The sequence below is a fragment of the Psittacula echo genome, assembly GCF_963264785.1.
Source record: "Psittacula echo genome assembly, chromosome: 4".
NCBI lineage: Eukaryota > Metazoa > Chordata > Aves > Psittaciformes > Psittacidae > Psittacula > Psittacula echo.
The window spans coordinates 122,056,623-122,080,635 of NC_137738.1; the positions used below are offsets into that span (position 1 = coordinate 122,056,623).

Here is a 24,013-nt window from a genome sequence, read left to right on the forward strand (position 1 = left end):
GGTCGTTGGTATAAATCGCACTCAGGGTTAAGGCAACCCTCATGGTCATTCTTGATGTTAACAAAGCTCAGCCTAAGGGTGATCCCGGTCAACTGCTTCCTTCCTCATTTATTGTTCCTTAGGGTGATAAAGAGCAAACACAAGACGAGAGAAAACTGAGACCACAAACATGCTGTTGAATCAAAACAAGAGAGCTGAGGTTCAATACAGGGCAATAGAAAAACCACACCAAGAACGCTGCGCAGAGAACAAGAGGAGAAAGACTCATTTCATATGGGACAACACTTCAGCTGTAACTTGTACTAAAAAGTGACCTTTAGCTCTTGCCCTCTGAGCGTTATTTCCTTGGAGCAGCAGTATTCTGTAAGTCTGACTGTCGGCATCTCACTGCTCCTTAAGGCCGTACCTGACACACGCTGCCTGTGGGCTCAGAGGCGGCTCCAGGGAAGATGGAGGGGCAGGATTAACATGTGTCCCCAAAACCCAGGATACAGCCAGAGGAGGAGCTGGGGCTCCCGGGACCTCCCCATGCAATGCCACAGGCAGAAGTGAGCGCTGCCAGGAGGAAATTGCTGGAGCTCCTCCGAGAGCAGGAGTGACCTTTCCTCTTGGAGAGGGGTGAAGTAAACACCACTTATCCGGGATTCAGTGAGTGGAGACAGCAGCGCTTTATCCCTGTGCCACGGCACATGGAGCAGGGAAGCAGGGGAGGGATTTTCCTGCTTTTACAGCATAAGCCATCTCTGTCTGTTAGTGCGGCCTTGAGCTGAGCTGTAACAGCTCCTCATGGAAAGATCTTGGCCAGGCCAGGAGGCGATGGGCTTTCACAACCTGCCATAAACCTCTTCATGTGGTTCAACCTTTCGCAAGAGCAGTTGGATCTCTCCTTGCTGATATTTTTACTCCATGAAATTTCCTCATTCTCTGTGCCATTTCCTTTTGGAAGGCACCAGGGGACACGCAATCCACGCTTGTTCTATTTTAGGGGTTTTTTCCATCCATAGGCATAAATTCTTCTTCGCTCTACAGACAGTTTGAAATCCTGGCAGAAGGAAACCTGACATCTTTTCTTGACTGGTTTTTTCCTGTCTATCATTTTTATTATAAAAATGACATTTCAGTGCCTCACATGCTGCAGTGCTTACAAATTTTCCACCGGATTTCTCCAAAACAGCCCAGCACCCAGAAGCTTCATCCCCTTTCACTGCCAGATTCCCAGCGTTAGGAGCCTCTGAAAAGCTAGTTCCCAAGTGCTGCTCTGCTGAGGGACACTCCTGCTCCAGCTTTACATGTGCTTCACTTCAGCATGGCTTATTTCAGCGCTGTTGACTGCTATGTGCCATCCTGCAGCCTGCTGGAAGCTCTGCTCACCGCAGGGCCAGGGCCACATCCTGATCCTGCTGCCCCTCCCAAGGGCCACTGCCCTTCACCAGCCGTGAAGTCTTCAAGCCTCGTGTCTTGCTTGCTACATGCAAAGCCTCACACCTGATGTTGTACCTATGGCTGGATGGGGAAACTTCACAACTCTTACACTCACACACCTCTATCTGGCATTTGATTCCTCCCTGGTTTTGTATCTTCTGCAGATGACCGCATGCAGCTGGCAATATGCTGACCCCACAGCTGAAGATCTCCATGTCATTGCCTGTTCAAAAGGAACTGAACAAAAGGCTGCTGCTGGTCTCCAGTCCATGCACCAGCCTAGACCTGAGCACTGCAGCACAACCACTGTCAGCTTAACCCAGACCTAAACCCTGAGGAGGAGGAGGATGCACTTTTGGGTACCAGAGTCCCGTCTGCTTTTCCTTCAGTAAATATTCAACTCCTGTGAAGCAAGCATCAAGTAACTCGTGCTAAATACTGAAGTGCTTGTTGGGAGGCTGGGCTGCAGTATGCTCACTCAAGCAGTCAGCACACTGCTCCAGGGGACAGGCACCAAGCACCTTGAACTGCTCTTCTCCACCACCCCATCAGCTGGGCACTGCCCACAACTCCCCTACCTCCTGTACACCTCCAGCCCCTCCAACACGTGGTATCTGTGTCAGTCATCGATTCATCCATGGTGTCAGTCATTGATTGACTCATCCGTGACAGGCAAAGGGACAACACGAAACGCTTCGAGTGAGAGTCCGCAAGGGAGATCCTCAGCCAGTGCAAATGGACAAGGTGCCTTTGCTTCCATAAACCCAGTGGAAATCTGAACCTTTGCCAAAGCTGATCCATGGAAAGCAGTTTGCAGCATGCAGACTGGGAAAAGTCAGGTGTATATCAGAAATTAAGCACCAACCATATGGCTTTGAGCCTCAGGTGGTACCTTGTGGGTGCAGTGATCCAGGCCTGAGTACCGTGCAGGCACACTGATAGGGAAATAAACCCATCAAACCCAGAGCCAGCCGGAGGAGTCTTTTACATGATTAGTCCTATCAAGAGCGAGAGAGCAGAGTCCCACTTCCACAGGCTGGCACAGAAACAATGCTCTGCCAGCCAACCCCACGCTGAACCAAAGTTGGGAAGCATCAAGTGAATTGAGTCAAACTCAGGTGTAAGAAGCCAGTTTGCCTTAATCATGGGATCTCAGACTGGGTTGGGTTGGAAGGGACCTTAAAGCTCATCCAGTTCCAACTCCAGCCCTCTCCTCCAGACACTTGCTTCTCACAGCTCATAACACAACGCCTTTGAGGCTGTAACACACCTGCAGACCTGACTGAAATGGCAAACTAGACAATGGCTGCAGTACACCAGAACAGATCAGATCATTTTCTCCTCCTTCTTACCAAGGAGCACAATCTAAAAGGAGATAAACAAACACTGCCACCGATGCTCCTGAACAGGGACAGTGCACAAAAGCTCTTAAGAGCATTCTCCTGCTGCAGTTTGCTGAGTAACAAAGAACACGAGGCCACCCAAACCTTAGCAACTCATTTCTCACAGCTGAAATCACAGAATCCCAGCCTGGTTTGGGCTGAAGGGACCTCAGAAGCTCCAACCCCTGCCACGGGCAGGGACCCCTTCCACTGGAGCAGCTTGCTCCAAGCCCCTGTGTCCAACCTGGCCTTGAACACTGCCAGGGATGGGGCAGCCACAGCTTCTCTGGGCACCCTGTGCCAGCGCCTCAGCACCCTCACAGGGAAGAGCTTCTGCCTAAGAGCTCAGCTCAGTCTCCCCTGTTCTGGCAGGTTCAAGCCATTCCCCTTGGCCTGTCCCTACAGGCCCTTGTCCCAAGCCCCTCTCCAGGTTTCCTGCAGCCCCTTTAGGCACTGGAGCTGCTCTCAGGTCTCCCCTTCAGGAGCCTTCTCTTCTCCAGGCTGCCCCAGCCCAGCTCTCTCAGCCTGGCTCCAGAGCAGAGCTGCTCCAGCCCTCGCAGCATCTCCATGGCCTCCTCTGCACTCGCTCCAACAGCTCCATGTCCCTCTGGTGCTGTTGCTCCAGAGATGGATGCAGGATGCGGGGGGGTCTGCAGCGCGCAGCAGAGGGGTGGATGTGTCAGGCCACGGATATGCAACAGGATACACAAAAACCTTTCTAAATACAAATTGAGCACTTGGCTGGCAGGACAAACAGTCAGTTCCGGCATCCCACATGATGGAAATCGTTATTATCTCACCTGCACGTTACTGAGGAGGCAAGTCCCTGTGTTTACTTTTCCCCAGCCCTTCTTGCAGGCTCAGGTGTTGCACTGACACAGGTAAACCGAGAAGTTCCGTAACTTAATCTCTGCCATTAAAGTTTCAGGCTCCCCAGAAGTGACCCTGCCTGTTCCTCAGGCCTGGGAATGCAGCACTGGGTTCCCCACAGTGGGAGGCAGCTCCTCCACACAGCCCGCTCTGCACAGGGCTGTAGGGGAACAGGACAGAGTCCACCCTGCTGCGAGTAAGGAGCATAACGCACTAAGAGCACAGAAACACCGACCAGCTCCTGATTCTCCTGCGCCATCACAGCACAAAGATTAAAGCAGATGAGGCATATCCTGGGTTTGGATTACTGTGACTGTTGTTCTGTGCAATACATTTTGTTATCACAGAACCCCAGCCTGGTCTGTGTTGAAGGGACCTTAAAGCTCATCCCATCCCAACCCCTGCCACGGGCAGGGACCCCTTCCACTGGAGCAGCTTGCTCCAAGCCCCTGTGTCCAACCTGGCCTTGAACACTGCCAGGGATGGGGCAGCCACAGCTTCTCTGGGCACCCTGGGCCAGCGCCTCAGCACCCTCACAGGGAAGAGCTTCTGCCTAAGAGCTCAGCTCAGTCTCCCCTCTGGCAGGTTCAAGCCATTCCCCTTGGCCTGTTCCTGCATGTCCTTGGTCCCTAAATGGCTCACAACAAGGCTCTGCCCTGGTCTCTCCTGAGGTCTCTTTCCACTGCAGCAAACAGGCAGGAGAGGAGCAGGTTCCCTGCACAGGCACATGGCTCTGTTCATGCTCGTGGCCTTGCTGAGCCTTTCCTCTGTCCCTTGGGAGGTGCTGAGGCCTTGGGCATGCCTGACACCAGGAATAGGCACAGGCAAGCGGATGCCTGGGGTGTGGGAAACGCCCCTGCTTGGAGGGTGCAGCACTGGACCTGCAGCTTGTGTGTGTGTGTGAATTTCAGGAAGCCTTTTCCTTGCCAAGGCAAAGCTCCCTGGGGACAGCCCTGCTCAGCATCCTCCCACCTGTGCCCCAGTGACTCGCTCCAGCACAGAATCTTCTGGGCTATGTCCTGATGATGCTTTGTGGGCTCCCATTAGCTGACAGTGACCTTGCCCACAGCAGGGGGTTGGAACTGGATGAGCTTTAAGGTCCCTTCAACCCAAACCAGTCTGGAATTCTGTGATAGCCCAGATGCAAGGACAGAAAACACAAAGAAAGACCAACACTGTGCACTTTGCTTCTGCTCCCCTGCCCCTGCATCCCTCACTGTGTCACAGAGGTAGCAACTGAGCACCAGTGTCAGGGACTGCCTGTGGGGCCATCACTGCTGGCCTGATCCTGTTATTCCCTGGCAGTACCACGCTGCTTCCAAGAGGGGAGGAACACGGCAAGAGCCATGCCATGCAGGGTAGTGTGCCTGCCTGCAGCGACAGTGCACATTAATAATTTAGGCTGTTCTATTTCTGATGGGAGATGTGCTGCCCTTGCCCCTGCTGCTGATGTGCTGATGATGATGTGTTGCTGCTGTGCAGCGGGGGCTGAAACAGCAGCTTGGGCAGTAGCCACCTGCAGCATGGGCAGTGAGGGGATGTGGCTGTGCCAGGCCTCCCTCCCAGGGCAGGCTCCTGGGACTGGACTTCAAGGTCTCCATTCCTTCTCTGTGTGTGGGGCCTTGGCTGTGCTCTGACTTCCCAGAAACCTCCCCATGCTGGTGTGGTGCTGGTCCTCCTGCCCTGTGGCCAGCTCGCCTGGGGTCTGTGCACTGCCTTGTCCAAACTACCCAGCTCAAAAGGCAGGTTCCTCTTTACCCAAATGAACATCCGATCTGCTCCCACCGCTGCCGTGCCCGTGCCTGGATGTGCAGCTCACAACAGATGTCACGTTGGGCTGTGACCCTTACAAATCCAGCTCTGTGGTAAGTGATTACTGCTTTGTCCCCTTAAGTGACTGCTTTATATAGATGTTACTTCAGATCCTGAACGCTGAATGACCAAATCTCCTGCAGGAAATTATTCTACCTTAAGCATCTTCTTTCGGAAGTGCATTATCTGACCTTCTGGGAAACTGCAGCCGTCAGAGAACACAGGGCAGAGGGCTCTACACGCAGCTCCCCTCCACAGGGGATTCCACAGGCTGGGATCACTGCTGCCTGTTTACTGGGATCTCTGCATTCCGCTACATCACCTCAGAAACAAATAATTTCAAAAGCTGTATTTTAAGATGTTTTAACTAATAGCTTAAAGATCAGTTGCACACAATTCTGAGTTCATGGTATGACTCCATTTGGATGCATTTACTTAGCTAAAACTCATAGGAGGTTAAATGGGTTTGAACCTTGCTGCTACACTGACTGCTTATGCTTAGTAAGAGACAAAGGAATTTTACACTGGGAAGATAAGCCAGAGTATGGTGATGCATTACACACAGAGCAAAGTATTATCTCATGCTACATGACATGCAGAAGAAGACGCAGTTAGAACATCCACAGTTTATCATTCAGTTTTGCACCTGATTACTCAGCTAAGGCAATTATAATGGGGAAATGGTCAGAACTCTTCAAGATAGCTTCCATTTTTAAAAGCTTTTATCAGATGTGTGTTTCCACGTAATATGCGCCTGAAAACTGGTGGAGGAAACCTTTGAGAGGCACAGTCTCCCATCACATCCCATTAGGAAGCATCTTAATTTCTGGGAGCTTTGAAGTTTGCCTTGAAGCAGCCAAGTGGCCAAACCCCATTCTCACAGGGTTGCAGTGGATGATGGCAATGGGCCTCTCTTCATCAGCCTGCCTTTTCCTATTTCAGAGGAGCCAGCAGTGATACTGAGGTCAGATTTAGTCCTCACGTAAGTATAAAAGTGCATTAACACTTTAACTGTAGCAGCAGCACGGTTGAATTTGTCCTGCTCTGCACTAAGCTCTCAGTGCTGTGGGAAACAAGAAGGTGCCTTCAGACCTGGCCTGCAGCTGGCTATCATGGCACCGTCACTCAGCAGGGCCAGCTCTCCAACCTAGAGACATGAATGTCTGCACCACAGTGCATTAACTCCCTACCATCTACACATAGCATTGGGCACATCTTCCTCCCTGCAGCTCACTGATGAGCAAGAACCAAGCCCAAATGACCTGAATTCTATGATTTTAATCACAGAATTAAGTAGAAAACCCCAAACCACGGTAATTATGCCTATGCTAAATGACTCACTGAGCTCTTTATGTGACCACATAGTGCAGGACCTAACAGGGAGAGAAGCGAAAGCACTGCCTTCCCAGGGCACTGTAACTCCAGGCATGGAATCGATATTCCGGGGAGCTTTTCACAGGAAGAATTCCTGGCAAACTTGAAAGCACAGAGTGCCTGAAGCCATGCAGTTAGGTGTGAGGCATCAAATGCTCCCCAGTTATCACACGAGTTATTTGACATGAGAGCAGCCATACAGCCACAATCGCCTGATCCACAATAACAAGGACTTTTTTAACCAAGCAGGAAAAGACAATAACCTGGAATGACCAGAAACTGCCAGAAGGGACAAACTGAAAGTTGCTGTTTTTCTAAGTCAATTGAAATAAAAGGAAAAGGGAAAAAAACAAAAAAGCAAAGAGCAAGCCAAGATTTTAGCCATGCGCTTCCTGAGCCAACTGCGCGCATTGATTTGTGGCAGTGAAAGGGAAAAGCTGGAATGACCCAATCGGCTCTTCTCAGGAAGCTGCAGCTACCCAACCGGCAACCCGTGACCACAGATTTGAGACAGTTGTGGAAGATTCATCACTTTTCTAGGAGGAGACATTGTGTAACAGATTATGGGAAGAATACGCAATATGAGTTACTGTAAGCCTTAAATGGGCTCCGACACAATAGACTATTGATAGCAAATTGTGTGTCCCATTCCAAGGTCGTGCGTTGAAACTTTCTGCGTAAGAAAAATTATTAGTTTTTTTGGTTTAGCGCTGTGTGCCAGCACTGTTCATCCTCCTGTGACTGCAGGAAGTGACCTCCCAAAGAACCACAGGAATAGTCCAAGCTTTGGTACTTCTTGTGGCGTTTTGCTTTTCTGCAATGCTCCATGGCTGAGAAATAGAATAATAGAATCATAGAATCATAGAATAGTCAGGGTTGGAAAGGACCTTAAGATCATCCAGCTCCAACCCCCCTGCCATGGGCAGGGACACCTCACACTAAACCATGTCACCCAAGGCCTCATCCAACCTGGCCTTGAACACCGCCAAGGATGGAGCATTCACAACCTCCCTGGGCAACCCATTCCAGTGCCTCACCACCCTCACAGTAAAGAATTTCTTCCTTAGATCCAATCTAAACTTCCCCTGTTTCAGTTTGAACCCGTTACCCCTTGTCCTGTCACTGCAGTCCCTGATGAAGAGTCCATCCCCAGCATCCTTGTAGGCCCCCTTCGATCATTTCTATAAATATATGACATGTAAATTCATTGCTCATAGAATCCCAATGGTTTGGGTTGGAAGGGACCTTAAAGCTCCTCCAGCTCCAACCCCTGCTACGGGCAGGGGCACCTTCCACTGGAGCAGCTTGCTCCAAGCCCCCGTGTCCAACCTGGCCTTTTAACTAATTCTGTTAAAACCTAAGAAGTATTCGTGCAGTTTATTGCACTGAAACACTTTGCTTTCTTTCTTAGGACCTCATCCTGCCCTGGGACTTAGCAAACCTGACTTTCCTACCCAGGATTTTTACTGAGAGGATCTGTGGTCCTTGAACTGCAGCCCTGCTGCCTTCCCATTCCAGGCAAATCCTGCTCTTCTTGTGCATCTATTGAACCCACAGAGTGTTTTACCCTCCCTGCGTGCCCCAGGAGCAGCAGCAGCACTTGTGAGACATTGGCAGTGGAAACCCAAAGGCTCTTCCCACAGATGGAACTGTGTGTAGCTCAGTGCCCCTGCGAAAACAGGAATTTATTAACCGGAACAGTTACTGTCCCAGGGCTGTGGAATTGCCAGCTTTGAAAACAACAAAATCAGCAACAACGGATTGAACATTACAGGGCATTCCCCACAGCAAGCTCATTGCAGCATTACAACCCACAGCAAACATTAATCCAGCTGCAGCATTTCTGGCAAGGGGCAGACAGGCAACTCCAATTGAACCACGCAGACCTTGCCAAGCAGGGATGGAGCCCTGTGCCCGTATCACTGTACCTGCGGTACAGAATGCTGCAATCACAGAATCAGCCAGGTTGGAAAAGCCCTTTAAGCTCACCCAGTCCAACCCTTATCCCAGCCCCGCCAAGGCCACCACTAACCCATGGCACCGAGGCCTCGTCTCCACGGGGTGTGAACCCTTGCAGGGACGGTGCCTGCAGCCCTGCCCTGGGCAGCCTGTTCCAATGCCTGAGCACCCTCTGGGGCAGGAATTGTTCCCCAGCTCCATCTAAACCTGCCCTGGTGCAGCTTGAGGCCGGTTCCTCTTGTCCCATCCCTTGTTCCTTGGGAGCAGAGCCCAGCCCCTCCTGGCTCCATCCTCCTCTCAGGCACTTGTAGGGAGCGATCAGGTCCCCCCTGAGCCTTCTCTTCTCCAGACTGAACTCCCCAGGTCCCTCAGCCCTTCCCCATCACACTGTGCTCCAGGCCCTGCACCAGCTCCTTTCCCATGAGCATTTTCCAGCCACTCTTTTCCAAGTCTGGAGGGTTCCTGGGATTCCTGTGGCCCCAGTGCAGGACCCAGCACTGAGCCTTGTTGAACCCCAATACTGACGTTATGGGGCACCATCTTCCTTGGGGGCATACGGACAATGCCATCAAGGGCAACAAACTGCGGCTGGAGCAGGACTGTGCCGGGTGTCCCACAGCGCCAGCAGCCGTTCCCAGCGCCGTTAATCCAACTGGCACGGTGGATAAAGCCACCTTGAAACGTCAAACCCCGGCCGTGACGTCACGGTAAACGCCGGCGGCGCGGACCGCCCGCCGTGGGGCATGCCGGAGGCTGTAGTCCTCCCGGCCGCGGGGGAGCGCGGCTGCGCAGTGCGGCTGGCGGGCGGCGCGGACACTCCCACCCGTGCGGCGGGCAGCGGGCTCCGCGTTCGGCCGCCCGCCGGGACGGACACGGGCTCTGCCGGCCTCCAGCCCCGGCTGTGTGCGCCCGCCCCGAGCCCCCCCTGCCCGCGCCGCCGCCCCGCGCAGGGATGTTCTCCAGGAAGGGCCACGCCGATGTCAGGAAATCCACGCAGAAGGCGCTGGACCCGAAGCGGGACGTACTCACCCGCCTCAAGCACCTCCGGGCGCTGCTGGGTGAGTGGGGCCGCCGCGGCGCTAACCCGCGCCCCGCAGAGCAGAGAGGGGAGCGGGCGGGGCGGGGCTGGGGGACCCCCGCCCCTGCGCCCCGCCGGGCAGGGCCGGGCGGGAGGAGCTTCACCTTCGGGAAAGCCTCACCTCGAGGCGAGGGTGCCGGCCGCGCCCGCCGGTTGCCGCGCGCCGTTCTCCCCACACGTCCCGTTCACCCTCGGTGCCCCGATCCATTCACTAGCGCTGTTGGGCGCTGAGCGGCTGCTGTCCTCAGGCAGGAGTAACGCTGAGGAGTAAAGACTTGACAGGCAGCCCCCGTTGAAGGTGCCCCTTCCTGCCTTGAGTTACCGCAGCTTTCCCCAAGCTCACTTGGCAGCGCTGGGGAGCTCCGGGCGCTTTTCGGAGCTGTTGGAAGGCAGCAGCCCGTGTCCTTCCCAAGTTACTGGACCAGATGCAGAAGGTTATTGGTGTGTTCGGCTGCTCCTGGCTTCGGAAACTTGGGTTGCTTGTGTCGAAATACTTGTGCTGCAGCATTGTTGTTTGGGTACAAAGCCGTGCCTACATGTGTGATTTCCTGCGGGGCTCTTCAGAAGAGCCGTTCTAGGAACTCTGCTCTTGTCAACAGCACGTTGACAACGTGTCCTTCTTTCTTGCTCCCTCCCTGGGGGCTGCTTTTCTGGAGCCAGGCTGAGAGAGCTGGGCTGGGGCAGCCTGGAGAAGAGAAGGCTCCTGAAGGGGAGACCTGAGAGCAGCTCCAGTGCCTAAAGGGGCTGCAGGAAACCTGGAGAGGGGCTTGGGACAAGGGCCTGTAGGGACAGGCCAAGGGGAATGGCTTGAACCTGCCAGAACAGGGGAGACTGAGCTGAGCTCTTAGGCAGAAGCTCTTCCCTGTGAGGGTGCTGAGGCGCTGGCACAGGGTGCCCAGAGAAGCTGTGGCTGCCCCATCCCTGGCAGTGTTCAAGGCCAGGTTGGACACAGGGGCTTGGAGCAAGCTGCTCCAGTGGAAGGGGTCCCTGCCCGTGGCAGGGGTTGGAGCTTCTGAGGTCCCTTCAGCCCAAACCAGGCTGGGATTCTGTGATTTCAGCTGTGAGAAATGAGTTGCTAAGGTTTGGGTGGCCTCGTGTTCTTTGTTACTCAGCAAACTGCAGCAGGAGAATGCTCTTAAGAGCTTTTGTGCACTGTCCCTGTTCAGGAGCATCGGTGGCAGTGTTTGTTTATCTCCTTTTAGATTGTGCTCCTTGGTAAGAAGGAGGAGAAAATGATCTGATCTGTTCTGGTGTACTGCAGCCATTGTCTAGTTTGCCATTTCAGTCAGGTCTGCAGGTGTGTTACAGCCTCAAAGGCGTTGTGTTATGAGCTGTGAGAAGCAAGTGTCTGGAGGAGAGGGCCTGGGGTGAGTGTCTCCTCAGGAGAGAGCAGGATGCTGCAGGGCTGCACGGATGAACCTCCCTGTGGGCAGCGTGGGCCTGTTTGCGGTGCTGGAGATGGAACTGCAGGTTAAAATGTCATCTGTGAGGAGAGAACATACACAAACAGGTTTGAACGTTCTGTAACAAATCGAGGAGCGTTCCTGGTGAGGACACTGAGTGTGGTCCTGAGAAGAGCTTATCTCCCTTGGGATGGGCCCTTGGAGAAAGCTGTGCTCAGAATGTGGAAATGAATGAGTGAAGTGAAAGCAAAGGCTGTGGTAGTTTAGCTTGCTACGGGCATCTTGCTGATTTTTTGGGGACGTGTTTTGTACACATGTGAGTAACCATCACCCTGGTTTAAAGGTGCTGTTCGCCTGTGATCTGCGGCATTTAAGTAGCTAATCTGAGCCAGAGGCTTCTGCGGGTAATCGATTAGTGGGCAAGTGCTGGACAGATCTGTAACTGGTCTTGAGTCATGCTCTGAAAGTGGCCAGGTCTTGCTCATCTTCTGACCAGCAAGGCATGCAGGTTTGACGTGCCCAGACCTTAGATAGTCAATATTCCCAATGTGGACTCACAAGTGGAGCAGTTCTGACCACTGTGGTGGCGGGGCACAAGACGCTCACGTGTTGGAGTCCCTCAGCACCTGCAGTCTGCACGTTGTTTGTGAACAGCATTGAACCTTTGCTTTGGAGTTAGTGCTGAATGAAGGGTCTGTGGCTGCTCTGGGTGTAAATTCCTCCTATTCTGTATGTACAGAATCTCCATAGTTGGCAATCTGGTGTCAGTTTCGTGTTGATTTCCCTCTGAGGACCAAATGTGTATATGATAAGTTTGTTTTTCTTTTTATGTGTTTAATTTTTAATGGTACCATGTGTTTAAGGGCAGGACTTCAGAAAGGCGGGAGCACATACCTTACCTGCATTATGATGTGCCTTTGAACTGTGTATGTCTTATTGCTCATGTGCTGTGCAAGCCATAGTGAAATAATGGAAAGTTTCAGCGTGAAAAAAAAGTTGGGAAGCTTCTTGTTTCTGAGGTGAGGTTTAGAGCACTTTGTGAAAGCATCCTGGGAGAGATGCTCTGGGAGGCTGGAATGTGAGCTCACAGACCTTGTGTGTCATCCTGCTCAGCCAGCCCCATGAAAGTAAAGGGACTTGAAAAAGCAAGAAATACAGCAGCTTGGGTTCGTGTTCCCCTTTCAGCCTCTCGGAAGGACACAACTAAGTTAAGGTGAAACACTGGTGTGGCTGTGGCTCTTGGTGATACCCATCCTAGGGAGCGCGATGCTTTGTGTGCCCGTGCAGGACAGAAGGTTGTCAAGCTGTGGTGACAGAGCTGACGGGTGGAACTAATGGGAAATACACCCATGAGCGTGACAAAATTAACTGATGTCCCCAAGCAGATGGAACAGAAGGGGAAAGCGGTGCCTGATGCTTTCTGTAAAAATACTGACAACCCAGTTGGTAACAGGGGGGAACTACCCCCATCACTGCTCGGGAAGTAGCCTCTCTTCCAGAGGTGGAGGCCTGATGTTTTGATTAAACTTCCTGTTGAACATTGGTTTCAGGTGAAGCTGTTATCAGAACCAGAGGGCTGGGCAGTGAGTGAGGGCCTTGCTGGCTGCAGTGCTGTGATGTGACAGCTGGCTGTCTCGTACGGGATGTGGTTTATTGCGGGGGCTGTTTCAAAGCAGGCTCTGGTCCTGTTCCTGATGTCTGCCTTTGAGAACATCAGTGTAAACACCTCAGATAACATGGGAGTGGCTTTTTGAAGATAATATCTTCAGAGATATTGCTGCAAGTGCATGTTTTATGGTATCATTCAGCAGGGGGAATGAAGCAACTCATGGTAAGGATCTCTCCTGTATTTAAAGCAAACTGAGCTTTTGGTGTAGAGTCTCAAAAAGAATTGGATGTTTCTTTCTCTTTCCTTCAGCAGTGTGGCACTCCTTGTGCTGGCCAGGGCTAGGAATGTGTGTGTCTTCGTGTCCTTCCACCCCAGTCATTTCACTCCCTGTCCCCAACTGCTTGGCTCAGGCCATAGTGGCACATGTTCTCAAAATAGCTGCCCTGTTCTTGTGTTTCCGTAGGAGGTGCCATCCTCTCTTCCTTTGTTAGCTTTAAATCACAGGAATTAATCTGTAAACAAAATGACAGTTACTCTTCTGAGATCCTGCTGGTGCAGGAGGATAGTAATCAGAAGACGGTATAACAGGGGAGGGATGAGGAGAAGGAATGTGTATTTCCATAAATAAGGGGTTGTGTGAGCGCCAGGATCAGTAACACCCAGTTTGATGGCTTCGGGTCCCTTAGCTACCATCTGTTTGTCCAGTACCCAAACTGAAAGAAAAGATTCCTGTACCTTTGTGTTCCTGTAACATCTCTCAAGTCTCTGATGCCCTTCAGGATCTGAGCTCCTACTTCCTGTGAGCAGTCTCTACCTGCATGGCCATGCAAAGCACTCACTGGAATCACAATGGTGTTAGGGAAATGAGCAGAGAAGTTCCTTTAGTTTTGTTACTATAAAGACAAACTGACTTTCAGAACTTTGGTAAAATCCGTAGGAACGTTTTTTTCCCAAATACAGTGTTGACAGCGTGGTCTTTTTAGAATAGACTTGAACCATACTGGTGTTATAAGTGGTGGTGGTGACAAGCTTGGCTCTTTCACAGTGATTTGGCCATAAATGAAGCCCTCTGCACTGTTTCCCAGGTTAGTGTCTGTGGGACATTGTTTAGCATAAAAATGTGCCTTTGCTCTTTAAAACTTTGTTTCTGTGACTGTTCATGGGTAAAAATATTCTATTTTTAAGCATCTCTCAATGTTTTCTCCTCAGGTACAAATGACAAGTTCAGTCTAACATCTTTGCATGGCTTAGTGTATTCCCCTTGAGTTTTTCTTCTGGTTCCAAGAATTGCTTTGTCATGACATGGTATCTTTTATGAGTAATGGTGTGGTAGGAACAGCAGCTACTCTCTGCTGTAGTTCTCCAGTAATTTACATGAGGTCACTCTGTGCACATGCAGAAAATGGGTAAGTTTTTACTTCATGAGGGTGCTGAGCCTTTTCTGTGTGGTGTTATTACTCCTCCTAATTTCAGAGTGATTAGTGAGAGAGCATTAAGGCTGGAGATAATATTGGTGTGGAGGTTGTCTCTGTGAACAGACCCTGGTGCTCTAAGTTGCCCACCACCATGCACATTACACTGAGAAACAGCAAAGAGTGGGCACTTCCCCAGAGCCACTGGTGAGTCGCTGCGAGCCGCCTGGGATGGGGACGGTGCTGAAGCTGAATTATGGGGCTTGAATTTTCTTGAACTGAATCTTGTTAAGGATGATAACGTTGCTTTGAAAGTAGCAGCAGATTGGTGCAGTTGCCAAGCCCAAGAACGAGATACTGAAGGAGGGCAGTGGGGTTTTCCAGTTATGGCATGGGCTTAGGAGAGGTTTATCATTTAGAGACACTCAGAAGTGACCGCTTCCAGCCTTCCTGCTGAGTTTAGAACAGCCCTTATCCTTAGGTTTCACGTGAAATTGGAGGTGTTCAGTTATTGTAGAGATTCTTCTAACTAGAGGGGGTTAGTAGAGGATGTTGCCATGCTGATGCACCTTTTTGAAGGTAAAATCTGTAATTTCTGGGGCAAGAGTAGTAATAAAAGTTTATAATTAACTGGGGTATGACTGCACCATTGTCTCTTCATCTGCTTTAATTCTGAAGTATTTGAGCTGAAGAAAGCCCTTCAGGACTGAGAGAACTTTGTATGAATAACATGAAGCCAAGGGACTTTGGAAGTTCATGGAATGAAGGGAGGATTTTAATTACTTAAGTGCCTGCAGCAACACTTGGAGTTAACAGAAGAAGAAAGGTTCTGGCTTGCTAAGAACAGGATGGTTGTCCCCTCAGATTTAGTCATATGAGAAGGGTAATGAGAGCTTGGCAAGAAACGCAGATTCTTATTCAGTGGTACCTGGATAGTTTGTTTCCCTAAACTTTCAGCTTCAGTAAGGCAAATAATGGTGACTTGCAGTTACCTTATGAGCCAACCGCTCCATGTTTTATATGGAAGAAATATCACGTGCACCCTCATGAACGTCTTGTTATCTCCTGTATGTTGCTGTAAAAGCTGTAAAGTGCCCATGGGGAGCATCAGCCAATGGATCACCTATCCATGTTTGGGGAATGCCGTTATACGTGGGTTTGGAAAACCACTATGTATCTGATGGCTGACAGTGTTTGCCAGCTTGCTCAGAGCTCTGGCTTCACTAGGTGGCTGGTTTCAGCAGTAGTAACCTGAGAGCTACTTATGAGTAAATATAAAAATATTACCTAATACCTGCAATTCAATCCCAGCCCTGCAGTTCAGTTTCCTTGGATGCTTCTAAATTCTTTAGTCAACCTGATTTCCCTAAAGTCAGTGTTTTGTTTTCTTATTTTATATGGTAAATAGTGCATGAAACTTTCACTGATGTTTTCCATTTGGAAAGCAGAAGAATGAGCCTTACCCTGCCACAAGCTGAACATACATGTAGTAGTGAGCCAAGTGACTGTCTCAGGCCTCCTGCCAACTTTCCGTGAGCCCTCCTGAGGAGCCCTGTCTTGTCCTGGTTTCTGTCGGTTTAGCTGGCAGAGCCATCACCCACCTCTGCCCCCCTGTGCCCACCGGAGCAGGGAGAAGCACTGGTGCTCACTGTGGCTTTTCACTGCTCCTCACCATGAGCATGTGTGGTGAAGGAGTAAGGAAGTTGTATCCCTTAATGTATGTTCCTTAAATGTCTTAATGTATGCAGCAAATAAGGTATTTGGGAGTGAAATGCCCAAGAAAGCTCTGTTTTTGAGCAATGCAATTATTGGGCAAGTGGCTTATTCCTTATATATTGGATATTATGTTTTAGGTGAAGTGGGCAGTGGTGTCAGGATGACAACTTGCATGCAGGATTGCAGTAAAATCTTACTTTCTGAGTGAATATCAGCTCCTGAGGTAGTAAATGGGGGTGTTGTTGCCGGCTGCTTCTAGGGCAAGACAAGGTTTTCCTGCACACCTTGCAAGGGAATGTGAGGAGCCCCATGGTTCAGCAGGAGGGGGCTGCAGTGCTCCAGTGCCTCCTGACAGCAGAGCGACACGTGAGTCACCCACAGAGAAAAGGAGAATTTGCTTTTTTTGATCAGGCAGTTCCTTTCACAGCTTAAAGGGAAAGTTTCCTTTTTGTTCAGCTCTTAATGACCTCATCCCTTCATATGAAATCCTTGTAAATGGAAGCCTTGTTTTCTCCTGGAGTTGTATTTAACAGAACGCATTCAGAGAGGGGAATAATTGCACTTAGCTCACAAATTCGAGACCAGTAGCTTGTAGGAAACAGATATCATGTAAAAGAGTTTCCATGCACTGCTTGTTTCTGTAGCACAAGCAACCAGGCAATGCCCTACTCCCAAAAAGGTATTAATTAACACCCCATCCCACATTGTCCAAGACTAAAGTCATTCCCTCTCCTGCAGTTGTGTGATATTACTGGGTTGTGTTGCAATTGCTTTGTCTTGATTAATGAATGAGTTTCTTGAGAGGTGAAATTTCAGTGAGCAGCTGTGTTGTTAATAATTCCTGCCCTTTATCTTCTTACTTCGGGGTGGAATCATCTCACTTTTCTTGATCAAATCAGTTCAGTGAAGGGCAGGTGATGTTAAAGTGTGGTTTGCAAGTGGCAGGTTTAGAAAACATTGGTTTTCCTTTTTTCTTCTTACTAAATAAACTCATTTCAAATGCCTACCCCAAGCCGAGGCTCAGGGAAGGGAGCATGCCTGGCTTTCCGTTGGAGTGGATTGGGAATTTGCTGTTTTCTGAATTGATCTGCTTGTCAGATAGTCTGCAATTTGCATACAGGAATCTCTGCTGGTGTTTGTCTTTTCCCCCAGTGCCTGCTTGTAATGACCCAGAAGCCATTAAGTTGATAGCCAAGACACAGCCCATCTCCTTTCTGTTTCTGTTTATGGAAACCCAGTGGACCTCAGCCACATGGCAAACTTTCATCAGTGAAGTGCAAATGGAAATGTCCCTGTTTTACTTGCGAGGATGGAATCACAGTTTGGTATAGAATATCCAATGAACTCACTGAAATGGTTTTGTACTGCGTTTATTTCATTCTCTAACACTCAATTTGCATGAAGGCAGCGACTTCCAGCCTTGTGATGTTGTGTAATGACCCTGTTTGTTCCTCTTTTCAGATATTGTGGATGGGAGTGACCTGAAGCAATTTTTTGAGAACAATTATTCTCAAATTTATTTTGTGTTCTATGAAAACTTCATAACACTGGAAAATAGCTTGAAACAAAAAGGTAAGGTTTAGAGGTTTGCCAGCAATTGTTGAGTCAGTTTTCCCCAATTGTTCTCAACAGCGTTCTCTTAGAGCTTATCTGGTAATTATCTAGTCCACAGTTACCTCTGTTTGCATTAACGGTTCTGTGCAGTACAGTATTAGTAGTAATCATGTTAATTTTATGGTAGTAGAGAGACGAGCACGGAAATTGCTCTGAAATGTTGTAACTGAAAAGAATTCTAAATACATTTTTATGGTGAAGTGTCACTTCAGCTCAAGAATCAGTTCTTGTGCATTTACATGCACATCCTCTTGTCTCGTTTTGAAGTGCTGAAGCCTTCAGCCTGCAGGTAAGCAGATGTCTGTTCAGCTCAAGCACTGTCTGAGGTGCACAGACCAAGCGCAGTGCTGGAGCTCTGTCAGCAGGAATGGCCGTTTGCTTGGAGATGGGCACGGTGACCTGGACTGCAGCGGTTCCTCACTCGGATTCGAGAGAGAAGGGCACTGAAGTCTGGAAGCATCTTGCTCTTTTGATATTAAAGATGAATAAAATAAGCAGAGTGCAACATCTTTGACTTCAGTTGAGTAACTGTGTGATTTTGCCATCTGTCTCATACTGTGTATTTATGGCAAACTGTTGCTTTCTGCCTTGCAGGGAATAAATCACAAAGGGAGGAGCTGGACTCCATTCTCTTTCTTTTTGAAGTAAGTTTTCCAACTACTTTTTATGTTAAATCTCACTGTCATTATATGCTTACTTAGGCCTTTACAATGAGGGGTGAAGCCAGATGTCAGTCAAACCGACAGTAGGTATCCGTGACTATACAAAGTGGGAGGCAGAGGAGAACTAGGGGGGTGTTAAGCTTGCAGATACAATGCCAATAAACAGTTTATTATGCAACAGGAATGTTGGTTGAATGAATATCCAGAGTTAAGAGATTTCATCAAAATTACTTGATAGTCATTTTGATAAATGACAGGTGTATTACTATCATTTATCTGTAGATAATATGTAATGAATACTGTAATTATGAATTATACCTGTCCTGAGGATCAGCTCTTTGGAAGTGTCCTGGTTTCTCTCAGTAGAATTTGGGAGCAGTTTTTTTGAATGAAGTTCTTGCTCCTGTGCCTCATGGAAGGCTAGTTTGAAACAGCAGTTCTGCTCCCCTGTGCTTTGTCAGTGTGAAGTTCAGTGTCATGTTTATGTTGAATGTCTCACAGCAGGAGTCTGGGATCTGCTCCTTTCACATGGAGGCATCTGTTAGGACTGCAGTATTTGGTCTTGCAGCACAAGGAAAACAAAATGAATAAGAGTTGTCAACTACTGCATAGCAGTTTGAGCTGAGTGTGAAATGTTAATTTAACTTTTTTATGACTTCATGTTTAAAATGTGATTTATTAAAGAGGAGCATCTTTTCCCCCCAGAAGCGTACCTTTCCCAGCGCCAGCGCTCACAGTGTCTGCAGTGTCTAGGGAGGAAATGTTGGCCCGTTAACTTTGGCAGAGTCAAACCTGGGTGTCTTTGATTTAAAGAAGAGTAGACTGTGATAGATCATTTTCTCAGGGACCTCTACAATCAGTTATTACCTGAATACGTTTGGGTGTGAGAAAACATCACTGGACCAGATGAAAGCCTGACATATAAAGTGTCTTACGAACACACAGCAGAAGCTCTGCCTGTCTGAAGGCAGGATCAGTGGTGCCTTTAGGGGTTTTGGTTTGGGTTTTTTTAACAATCCATTAGGCAAATAATTGGCCTGATTTCTTTCTGAAGGGTAAATACACACATCTCCTATTGATTTCTCTTTGTTAATCTATCTGCTAACTTTTTGCTTGAGTCTTGCATCACAGAAGTGTTAGTCTTTCTTTATAGTTTAGGCTTTTTTTTGGTAAGGGTGTTAGGAAAAAAAAGCCCCAGACTTTCAATGGGACTTTAGAAATTGAAGTTAAAATGAAGGTTACATGTTCTGAACTCTTTTCCCGCCCTCTAAAAATGGAAAAAAATCCATTGCATTAATGTATAGCTTGTAGTTACAATAATATTTATCCTGACAAGAAGAATGATGCTGTCTAGCTTAACATGCTGTAATATGAAACACGGCCCTGAAAATGATGACATGGAGTGCTGGATTTTTGTGGTCTCATCTTCTGATGTTTATGAGGTAGCCAGTGCATCTCTGACTCTCTCCTCTGACTACCAGGCTGCATTTTCACACTGAAATCTAAAATCGAATCATGTTTTCTGCTACTTATTAATAAGAGAGCCTGCTTTAGGCTTTGCATGGGGCAGTGTTGAAGAACAGGAGCTCACACATCTGCTAGTGCCGTATTTGGGGCAGGAGACTCCTCTTCCCTCTCCTCCCACCCCAGTGGAGAAGGTATGGCCACATCTCCTGAACAGGGCTCTGCAGCTTAATGGGAGCTCATTAATGCCCTTGCTCTGTGTCTGGAATAAGTAATTTCAGTGGCTGTGTCATTAAATGGCAAATAGCTGATGGTTACTCACCCGCTTAAAGTGAACACACATGCATTCCTGGGTCCTGAAACCCAGGGTGCTGAGAACCGCGCATCTAACGCCACTTAGAAACATCAGGGAAACACTCTGTATGAGGAAGAGAAAAATCCGTAGTGTATGGAACACAGTGTTGCCTTGGGTCCCAGTCGAGGGGAATTATGTTCCAGCCTGGTCATCGACAGCCCTGGGGAAGAAGAAATCCTTTTGGATACTTGTGTGGATTTTGGAGGGATCACTTCTTGGTGTTTATCTACTGAAGTAAGTTTGCAATCCATTTGTAACACTTGCTCACTTGTACAGTTCTTTAGAGGGCCTTTTAACACACCGACAGAGGGTGCGTCAGCCTGAGCGCGGGACAGGAGAAGATGTAAATGCCAAGAAATGAAACATTCATACTGCAATCCATAGGAAACCCAACTAATGGGTTGTTAAAACTGCCCATGTTTCATCTGGTGGCAGCTGAGCCAGAGGGTGCCTGGAGTTTCCTTCTAATTAGCTAAATAGGTAATTACTGAGGCTTAACAACGCTGGAGTCCCGGAGCTGAGGGTTAACACTTTGCAAATCAATAGCAATATTTACGGAAGGCATCGACTTCTGCCTGTGCCGGTGGCTCAGCGGGGTCCTGCTGCTGTTCTGGTGACACCTAGTGTGGATAGGAGGTAAAAGTAACAAATGCCTGCTCCGCGAGTCCCTTGGGAGCTGCGTTGATTCGGTTGTAGGTTAGTGAAGATTCAATTTTACGTGTCAGCTACACAGCCTGGCCACTCACCAGTAACATCCAACAGCATATTAAAGAAGAAATATGAATCAAAAGGGGGTAACATGAAAGGTTAACCGTTCATTTTGTAAGGTACTTTGTTACAATTCATGTAACAGAGTTCTTAGATCTAACTTCATGTTCTCTAAGGGGCTTTGGCCTTGTCTTTTGCCAAATAGATATTCATGAAACAATACAGTGACTGTAGTTAGCTGCGTTATTTTTCCCTGTATCATCTCAAGGGCCAAATCATGTGAGAACTGAATTTGCCTGTTCTCTGGCGAGGCCTAGTTACTCCAGACTGTAGTGCACGTTCAGAACGCGTTGATAGCGTTTCCTGTGTCACTGTTCTCTCTGATTTGAGGGCATTGCTTGTTACACTGAGCACTGTGTGTCACAGAAGGGGCACTGCAGTTCCGCAAGGTTTCTGGGTCCTATGGAAGTTCTGTGCCATCATTTGAGTGTGAAAGCTCGGGTTTATTTTAATTATAAAGGGTTTTGTCTCTCAGCATCAGGTACCGATTCCTCTGAGGCTGCATGCTTTTTGCGTTGGTAATGCAGTAGGAGCAGGCTGGTAGGTTGATATAATGCACCGATCAATTTCTTCCCATTCTCTCTGATTATGTTGTATGGGTTAAGCACAGCTGCATCTCTTGTGCCGATGCAGCATTGGCTGCACTGATGTAACGTGCTTGCTGTCTGGAATAGTTTATTCTTACCACTTCAGAGACACTTCCTAGTGCAGGAAAGGTTCCCAAAGTCACTTACAATAGCTGCTGTTGTTGCTAGAAGCTTCTCAGGTCCTGCCAGTGTAGCTCAGGTCTGTGCCGAGTGCAGGTAGCTGGGGTGGTGGGTTGGGTGCCCTCACTGCCGCAGGGGTATGTACCCAGAAAGCCTCTCAGCACACATTGCTTTGCTTGTTTATTTTGTAGCAGTGCATATTAATGTAGCATTGAGTGCCCTTGTGTTTCACAGCGCCTTATTTACAAAAGCAGACTGTGGTTTTCATTTAGCTTGTACAATAAGCTTTGGTTTTGCTGGGAGCTCTTAATTGCTCCACGTCCATGTTTCTTGTGGAACTTGTGGCTCCTTGAACTTGGAGAAGATGAGGGTAAGGCCAGACACAGGGTAAGCACGACTTCTTACAGGATCTGCAGAATTACAGCCCTCACATAGCTCATGCTGTGCAGTGGCTGTGCTTCTAGACCCTTCTGTGTGCCAGGCCCAGCCTGCCCCCTATGGCTCTTGCCCTGCTGAAGTGAGTTGAGGCTAGCAGAGGTGGTGAACAGGCACAGAGCTGTCTGTTCTGCCTCCCGTACAAGCTCAGCAGCAAAATGCTGATGCATCCTTCCCAGCTCTCCTCCGGAGTGTCCCCAGTACGTACCCAGCGGGTGATGTAAACTGGAATGTGAATATGCTGGGAGCCTCTGCAGTGCTGGCATTGCACACACTCAAGTTCATGCTCTGCTTTGGCTTCTGTACAACACGGAGCGTTTTCCCAGAGCTGAGCATCAACAAACTGTTGGAACTTGCCCAATGTACTTTGAGCTTCGTGTTCTATAGCAGCAGGTACTGGTCTCAATACAGTGGTGCTGTCCTTAGGAGCACATCTAAGTATAAGCTACAAATGGCCATATACTCAGAGGATTGAGATGTGGTATAAATCCACTGCAGCATGGGTTGCTCTGCTGTCAGAATGGGAATGTAACGACTACAGAAGCAACCTGAGTTCATTACTGCAGGTGTGCACAAGTTACTTGTTCTGCAAATGCTGGTGCTAATTCTGGATAGGTTTGTAATTGGCTACAGTCTGTTAGGAGCCCATTGGAAAAGTAGGTGCAGCCCAGGCCCAGTAAATGCACCACATGTGTCAGAGGAGCACCGGCTGTGGTGTGGGTGACCAGGCAGGGCTCTGCACTGACACAGCACAGGAGCAGGCACTGCTGTGTAGCACTGCCCAGTAACCACATAAACACCATTTAAAATGTATAGCTGTGGTTCATGCTGCATCAAGGTTGCTGTGGATGTTTTAAATGTTGGATTCTTCCAGCACATTGTAGGTCTGCTTTATATAGACTCCTGTGTGAATTAGCAATAGTGGTTAAGCAGCTTAAAGCAAATCTCAAAGCCAGTGGTGATTTTTAGCAGGTCATTTTGAATGCCATAAACCCTGCATCAGTGACACCTTCACTGCTTTCACATTCATCACTCTTTACAAAGGACTTTAGTGCCGTGATGCTATTTTTTATGAATGTGCAAAAGGCTCTTCTGTATGTGCAGCATTTTCTTGGGCTGGTTTGCTTATCTGAGGCTGTTGCTCCTAATTACTTCCTTCATTTAGAATAAAACTGAGGAAAATTGAATTCTGTTGAAATAAATTGTGTATTGAAAGTGGCCAATGTGAAAAGTACTTGTAAAATTCTTTACAAAGAACAATCAAGTCAGGTTATTGTTGAGTTCTTATTGCCACAGCTCCTGGTTTCTCATCTCTTGGGGTTATACCTTCTGTTTAGCTTTTCCCCTTTATTTAACTTTCTTGTTACTATTTCCATTTTCCTCATGTCTATGCAGCTCAGTGGCTTAATTTCCCCATCTGCAGGTTATCTTACACTTGAAATCAAATTACCATTAAGAGTCGCAGCTTTAAATTCCGGTTATAGGCTCTGGTACAGCTTTTCAGTTGATTCCCCGTGCCTTCTGTGATTACCAGTTCCCCTGCTTAACCCTGAGTCTCTCACACACACTTGGCTGGCTAATTCTCAGGCTCAGTAGAGTACCAAGGGCTTATTTGTTTATAGGAATAAAATTACTTACAGCCCTTCTTCCTGCATGGAGAAAATTACTTTTTGAACCAGCCTCAGTTTCTTCTGCCATAATTCTCATGGTTCGTCTATTGCTGCTCTTTAAATGACATTGATGTTACTCTTACAGCTTTCTTTTGTTCATTCTAACTGTATGTTCATGTGTCTGACTTCAGAGACCCTGCTGTTTGATGCTGTGCCTAGGGCAAGAGTATCCTGCGTGCTTTGGGCAGATGTTTTCCCTCAACGAATAGCTAAATAATTTATTGGTGCATTAAATGGAGTGTCCCTTCATGCAGACAGAAGCGCTGCAGGCACACGGAGAGCAGGCTCTTGGCTTCACCCA

The 24,013-nt window shown here is 48.5% G+C and overlaps 1 protein-coding gene across 1 annotated transcript in view; it reads left to right on the forward strand.

The window, feature by feature from the left end:
• Positions 1-9,650: 9,650 nt before the first annotated feature.
• Positions 9,651-24,013, forward strand: part of RALGAPA2 (Ral GTPase activating protein catalytic subunit alpha 2) — a gene marked incomplete at its 3' end in the record, with an annotated part of 116,770 nt that continues 102,407 nt past the window's right edge. Inside the window, exons 1-3 of the mRNA XM_080615981.1 lie at positions 9,651-9,877; positions 17,499-17,609; positions 18,246-18,295. Of these exons, the coding sequence (XP_080472107.1) occupies positions 9,772-9,877; positions 17,499-17,609; positions 18,246-18,295 (267 nt within the window). The 5' untranslated portion in view covers positions 9,651-9,771. The remainder of the gene's footprint in view (positions 9,878-17,498; positions 17,610-18,245; positions 18,296-24,013) is intronic.